The 7,258-nt window shown below is 59.3% G+C and overlaps 1 protein-coding gene across 3 annotated transcripts in view; it reads right to left on the reverse strand.

Moving 5' to 3' along the window:
• The window catches only part of TNFRSF1B (TNF receptor superfamily member 1B), a 31,891-nt gene extending 25,207 nt beyond the window's left edge, over positions 1-6,684 (reverse strand). For 2 of the 3 annotated variants that reach the window (XM_029949988.1, XM_029949987.1), the window contains exon 1: positions 6,607-6,684. In XM_029949988.1, coding sequence (XP_029805848.1) covers positions 6,607-6,669 — 63 coding nt within the window. In that variant the 5' untranslated portion in view covers positions 6,670-6,684. Of the gene's footprint in view, positions 1-2,006; positions 2,055-6,606 lie in introns of those variants that run through there. The other variant, XM_029949989.1, reaches the window with a different exon arrangement.
• Between the last annotated feature and the right edge of the window lie 574 nt (positions 6,685-7,258).

The raw sequence follows: 7,258 nt of genomic DNA on the forward strand, positions 1-7,258 counted from the left end.
AATAAGCCTCAATCTTTTCATCTACAGACTCTGTGGGGCTGTTGTAAGGATTAAGTGATATAAGACACATAAAGCATTTAGCAAACACTCCAAAAATCACAGTTGCTACCATTTTTAATGTAATCTTTACATTTGTTACGAATTCCCTTAATTGGCCCCAAACAGCCTTACAGCCTCTTGTGCCATCCCGGCTCCTAATGAGGCGTTGGCTCCAGCTCGGGTCACCTAGCTACCGTCCGCTGCGATTCTTGCCCCACAGCTCCCTCCACACCATTCCCCGTCCTGGACCCACTCATCTCCATCCTGCATAGACGGATCCCTGCATGGTCATTGCAGGAGGAGGACATAGAAGAGGCCGGGATGGGGGGCTGAGCCAGACAAAGTAACAGGGAAGCATGAGGGCAGTGACCAAGGGGCCAGGCAGAGAGTAAAGACCTTGGGGGTGAGGGGTGATGGCTGGGGAGGACAGCGGGGAATCATGCCACAGGTCGGAGGTTGGGGAGGGGTCAAGGCTGCTGGGAGGACTGGACGAGATGAAGCAGGAGGCGGAGGCAGCAAGCAACAGGCTCGCCCGGGAGAAGCTGAACTTGCAGTCTCTACGAGACAGAAGCCAGACTGTGGGTCAGCAGGAGGAAGGACAGACAGGGGTGCCCAAGATGCTAGTGGGCATCCTGCTAAGATCCTGGGAGCCCTTCCCAGGAGAGTCACTGTCAAGTCCAGACAGGGGCCCTCCAAGGGGAGGCGGCGTGTGGAGGCCAGAGCTGCACTGCACCCTCTGCTCAAAGTCACGAATGGCCCCCCACCCTGTGCACCACCTCCCCCAGGTCCTCCCCCAGTCTAACACTTGGGGCCAAAGGACTCCAAGGCAAGGGTGGGCAAGGTTCACACTGATCTCAATTTCCAGCTGGGGCAGCTGAGGCTCAGAGAAGAGAAGGGAACTGGCCAGGCCCCCCAGAGCTGAGACCAGGCCCCCAGACCTGCACACCCTCAGCTCCCAGCCTCACGCTCTGGTCACTTCACAGCCTCTGGCATCTCTCCTGAAAGGCGCTTGAGAAGGCTGCCCACGGATGGCCCAGAAGATACCCGTGCACAGCCTGCCTGTCCCCTGATCCCTCCGCACTCTGCTCCCCACCCCGCAGCCCACTCAATTCCCTGAACCTGTGGCCACACCAGCCATACCCACCCAGGGCCGAGCTCAGATTGAAAGAGACTGGTGGGCCGCTGTCTGGACATCAAAAAAAAAAAAAAAAAAAAAAAAAAACCAACAACAACAAACAAAACCCCTGGGGATTTCTGCCCCATTGGAGCAGCTGGGTCAGCTCAGGGCCCCGGCTCCAAAGTCACGGGCAGAGCAGCGGTTTGCTGGCCTCCTGAGGACCCAAGGCTCCAGAGCCAGACACATCCTAGGGCTCCTGAAGTCATTCCACGTTCCACACTATTTGCCCCACAGGTGACACCAGAGACGAAGCCTGTCCCTGCAAAGAAGATGTGGAGGCTCAGAGAGGTAGAACGTGTGTCACAGGCAACAAGAAAGCAGGGCAGAGAGCAGACCACGGCTGCAGCCTGGGCGCCCCCTCCCCCACTCAGCTCCCCCAGCACCCAGCACCGCTCACCTCTGGGGCAGAAGGAAATCTACTTTTCCAAACCCCAGTCTGTGACCAGACACTTCCTCCTACCGGGTGCGCACCCCCAGCGCCCCAAACCACAGTGATGTCACTACCTCCCCGGTGACCTCACAACACGCCACAGCGGAAAATGACCGTGGGCCCCAGAGCTTCAGAGTCCTAGCCTCACAGTCCATAGCTCGGGGGTGGGGGGGACCGATACCCACGGCCCCGGGGTGCAAAGGAGGCCTGCCAGACTTGGCACCAGCAGAGAGGGCCGCATGCCCGTCACAGGTAACACATGGCTTCTTCGAGGAAACTGTCACTCCCACCGAGGCTTCCTTGAACCCGTGGGTTCCCAGACAGCAGGCCCTGCAGTGGGTGCCCATGGCACAGACTTACGGTTTGGGGCCCCCGTGGGTCTGGCTTCTGCATTTTACTCAGTGGCAGGGAGGCTGCAAGCCACGAGCCCTGCTCTGCCTGAGGGTTCTACATCTTGTTTCAGATGCAAGTTGACAGGCAGCCAGGAAATCTTCATGCCACGGGGGCCTGAGTCAAGGAAATCATTCCAGGCAGAGCCAGTGGGATTGAGGTCAGCAGGAAGAGAGTCTGGGAAGCCAAGATGTTAACAGCGTGGGAGTGCTGCTGGGCTCTCCTTCCCGGGAAAACTTCTAGACCCCAGCCCAGCCCTCGGTCTACGGCCTTTGCCAAGCACGGGCAAAGTTAGCACTTCCCCAGCCTTCCAGGAGCGTTGGGGCCAGTGGTGCGAGGTTTAATAGAGAGGGATGCTTCACCCCAGAGAAGCTCAGTAGCCTGAACGGGGTCACACAGCAGGCCGGTGGCAGCGCTGGGCCGGGAACTCTGTTCTGACACCTGGGCCAGTGCTCCTTTCTCAGGGCCCTGCGGTCTTAGAAGCCCCTTAGAAGCTAGAGAATGGCCTCAGAGGACCCCCCCAAAGGGCTTTTCCTTCTCAGGGTTACAGGTAAACAGAACTTTAGGATCACAGAGGTTAGATATTGAAGAGATTTTAGAGATAGGCAGGAAAGCTGAGGCCAGAACATTCCCTTCACAGGGAGGTCTGAGACTCCTCCAAACTGTGTCAAACGTACCCCTCGCTCACCCTCGATGACACACAGCACCTGTGACTCATGCAAGGGGTGGGCGAGTGACTTCCGGACCCCACGGCCGTGAGTGCCTGGGAGGGCCTGGGGGCCAGGCGCTTGGACAGGTGGCGTGGGAGGCCCAGCGAGGGGGCTTCGGGGGAGCAGGGACAGCCAGGGCAGGGCAGAATGAAAGTTGCTCTCAGGGATGGTGGGCAGAAGCTCTGGGCAACCGGAGGTCTGCCACCCACGCCCTGGGGCCCTTGTGGCTCAGAGACAGAGAATCGGACTCCCCGGTGGTCCCTGCCTCAGCCTGAGCACCGTCCCGTGACCCAAAGTCAGGTCAGGCCCTGCAAAGCCACCAGGGTTCAACCTGCCACCAGTGAGCTGCGAAGCCTACAAAGCACTTATAGGCCTGACAAGCAGCCCATGAGCTGGGGGTTGTTCCCATTTTCCAGATGGAAACACAGAGGCTCCTAGAGAGAGACCTGCCAAACGCACACAGCCTGTAAACAGCAGAAAAAGGATTTGAGCTGAGGTCTGCCTGACTCTGAGGGCTGGCCCCCTTCCCCTAAGTCATCAATAGTGCTTCCCCATGACCCAGCAGAGAGCCCGGAACTGGGAGCCGCACCATCTCCACTTTGTTCCTGTTCCCCTGGTGGCACCCCTCTCTCCTCCCTAGCCCCCAGCTTCCCTCCCTGCCTGCTTCTGGGCAAGTCACATGCCGACCGGGGCCCTGAGTCATTGCCAGTGGGTGGCCCCGTCACAAGCACTTTAGGGAGCACTTTAGGGAGAGCACCCCGAGCCTCCACACAATACAGCACACAGAGGAGCCCAGAGAAATACCCCAAACAGGGGGAGACAGGCTGGAACCCAGCCCTGCCACCACTGGCTTCTCAAACACTCAGACTCATCCATAAAACAGGGCCATCGTAAAGGTCAAATGAATATTTTTGCACATTTACTCAGTATTTTCTAGCACCTACTACACAGGCACCACTCTAAGCCAGTGGTTCTCAATCAGGGCAAGTTCCCCCCGCCAGGGGACATTTAGCAATATCTGGTGACATTTTAATTGTCACAACTAAAGGGGGTTTCAGCATCTGGGGGTAGAGGGCAAGGATGCTGCCAGACGTGCTCTTCCACACAGGACAGCCCCAAACGCCGATGTGGCCCAATGTCAAGAGTGCTGAGAACGAAAGCCCGGTCTTAGGGGGCGAGCAGGTCCCAGCCCTCACCGTGCTGATGCTCCAGTAGGAAGATGCAATAAAGGTGAAGGGAACAGCACCAAGAAAACAAAGCAGGTCTGGGCAGGGAGGGCACCTGGCGGGGAGCTTTTCTAGGCAGGATGGCCAGAGAAGGGCTCTCTGAAAAGAATTCATTTGAGCAAAAAGAAGGAGTGAGAATGAGACTCGGGGAGATCAGCAGGAGGAGCATTCCAGGGAAAGGGAAAGACAAGTGCAAAGGCCCTGAGGTAGGTGTGTGTGTGACATGCTTGAAGGACAGAAAAGCAGCCAGAGCGGCATAAAACTGAGAGCTGAATGTAACACACACACACACACACACACACACACACACACACACACACACACACACCATGGTTGGCATCAAAACTCCCCCCACCCACCTCACCCAACACACAACCTTCCTGGCTACTCCTCCAGCAAGCACTGGATGGTCAAGGGCATAAAATATCTCTGAGCCCTGGGGAGGAACGGTGCTCCAGGATGTCATTGAGGGTCACCACGCAACACAAAAATGCCAGGCAGACTCTTCTCAGCCACTCTCTGCTACAAGGCCTTTCCCACCCACCCAGCTCGGTGAGGACAGCCAGGAGGGAAGAACCTCCCATGTCCACAGCATCCGTGTCGCTGACTGGGCCCGGCGCTCAAGGGTGGGTAGGGGCAGAGCCCAGGTCTGTGAGCATTGACAGAGTGGCTCCGGGAGAGCTGGAGCCGGCTCACGGCCACCTCGAGGTCCCCAGCCCCCCGCAGCGTGGTGGGCCTAGAGCAGGTGCCCACGAATGCGGGGGAAATGAAGGAGGGGCACTGCACCAGGGCGCCCAGCTGGCTGCCCACCACCCTCCGTAGGAGTGCCCGGCCACCGTCAGCACACAGGCTCCCCTCTGGGAGGTCAGGCAGGGGGCCTCCTGGGACAGCCTGGACACCGATCACCCATCTCCACACCAAAGCCCACTGTCCCCAGTCTAAACTGGGGGCCCCAATCTGTCCTCTAACTCCAGCTGGCCCCAGGCCCCTGGGGAATGAGCAGGCAAGGGGTGGCCCCTCAGCGTCAAGACTTCCAGGGAAGGGCAGGCCAGACACCCCCGTCCCTGGCAAGGAGCAGACAGCTAGACGGCAGGGGCCCCCCGATATCCGCATCAGAGAGCACCGTGCTCGCTGCTCTGCCAGCTTTCCTGGCATTTATTTGCCGAATGAATGAATCCCTGATGAATGAATGACGTGGTCTACACCAGCTAGAAATGGCACTGAAAGGAGGCAAAAGCCCAGATGGCAAAGTGAATCTGCCACACCTGTGGCAGGTTCAGGTCCCCCCCCCCCCCCGGGGCTCCTTCTGCACCTGCACTGAGTCACGGCCAACAGCCCTGCATACACGCTATGTGTGCAGAGGCCGGCGGCGGGGGGCAGAGGGGAGGTCCAGACACAGTGCGGGGTGTGTGTGTGGAAGGAGCTCGGGAACCAGTCGGACCCGCGTTCCCACACCCCCAGCTCTGTAATCCTGGGAAATGGCACCACCTCTCCGGGCCCCAGCCTCCACCTCTCCAAATGGGAACAGCAGCACCACCCCCCCCTTTTTAGGAGTTGCTGTAAGGAAATCTTGGTGAGATTCTATACTAAAGGCCGAGCACAGTGCCCGGCACTTAGTCCATAAAAACAAGGAGGAAGAGGACCCCACGGGCCACCACTAGATTAAAAAAGCAGAATAGAGTCCGTCCCTGGGAGAAACAAAGAGCTTCGATCCGATCCAACCGAAGGGTAAGGAAAGGCTTTTCTGGAGGGGGTGACTTGTGCCATGAAGAGAGGACAGCACAATGACCAAGTCCTGCTGGATGCGGGGTATGGAGGCAGAGAGGTGGCAGAAGGAACCCAGATACTTGACTCGCTCCAACCTGGGACTCAGGGGAACCACAACCGGGAGCCATCGCAGGCTTCTGGGACAGGGACAGAGGTGCTCTAACATAGGGAGCGACGCCACCAAGGAGGGCCAGCTCTCGCCAAGGCTGTGAACACCAGCCAGGGGGAGGGGACCCGAGTAGACACGGGAGCAGGTCAGAAGGAGTGAGAAGTGAGAGACACCGGGGACCCCTCACTCCACGCCAGGACTCAGGCCCGGTGTCCCACAGAGAAGCCCTGCACCTCTTCCGCCGAGGGGCTCACATGACCCCAGGGTTCACCGGGGCAGGACAACACCCCTCAAGGCCCGAGTCTGCGACCAGACCCTGCGCTCAGCCTTTCAGAGCTGGGATTCTCCTGACCCTCCTCTGGGGCCGTCCCCCGACCCCCGCTGCCTCCAGGACACATCCTGGTCCCCACTGCAGGAGAGGCAACTCTGGTCCGACAGCCTCCATCCTCTGCCCTCGAGAGCTGGACTCCAAGGATGTCTCTAGTCGTGGCCAGTGAGCCACTTCACACGAGCCACTGCCACCCCCCACCTTCCTCCCGTGAAGATGTTCACCTGAGTCAGCATCCCACACATTCATCAGGGTAAGGTCATGAGGACCTTCCCCTTTAAAGGAAGACCGCCCCCTGTGCCCTTCCATGAAATACAAGGTCTCTGAGCCTCAGTTTGCCTTCTCTGTGAAATGGGGTTACTCTGTCTTACCCGACTACGCAGACAGCCAAAAACAGGCAAAGGGTGAGCAATCCCTTTGCAGACTCTACCTTGCTCCTGTGGAGGCTGCAGGTAATATCCAGTAACAGCTCTGGGGCCTCTGTTTTCTCCATGTTTCTGCAGTCCCTAAGGGACCCTGTCTGCCTTTGCTACCCTGCTCAGAAGGCCTTTCTCACCTCCCGTGTCCCCAGAGCTCAGCCACAGGCCCTGGCGAGGACCGAACCAGGGGCACCTGAAGACACGGTCCCCTCCCCGGTACCCAGAGCCCGCAAAGAACAGGCTCTGAAGTAGTCACCGGTCACCCCAAGTCTGTCCGGGGTGTGGGGGCTGGGCAAACGGCACGGGGACGCAGCCCACGGTCCCCCTGTGTCCTTATTAGGCGCTTACTGCACACCTGGCCCCGTTCTTTCAGACACGCAGCCCTAGCATTTCTAAGAAAGAGGAAAACCATAGCCCAGAGAGAGGAGGAAGTCTTCTAAAGAGGGGGCCCGCGTCCGCAGTGGGGACAGCGCCCCCATACGGAGCCCCCGACCCCCGCCGTCGCAGGGGTGTCTGGGTTGGGGGCCAGGCTCTCGCGGGGATCAGCCCAGGGCCGGCCGGCTGGCCCCAAACGCCCGGGTCTGCGCGGACAGAGGGGCCGGGCTGCGCCCCGGGGCCGCGGGGGCCCAAGTTCGGGCCGGAGCGCACGTGTGCCACACAGGC

This window comes from Suricata suricatta, chromosome 8 (assembly GCF_006229205.1).
Source record: "Suricata suricatta isolate VVHF042 chromosome 8, meerkat_22Aug2017_6uvM2_HiC, whole genome shotgun sequence".
Lineage (NCBI taxonomy): Eukaryota > Metazoa > Chordata > Mammalia > Carnivora > Herpestidae > Suricata > Suricata suricatta.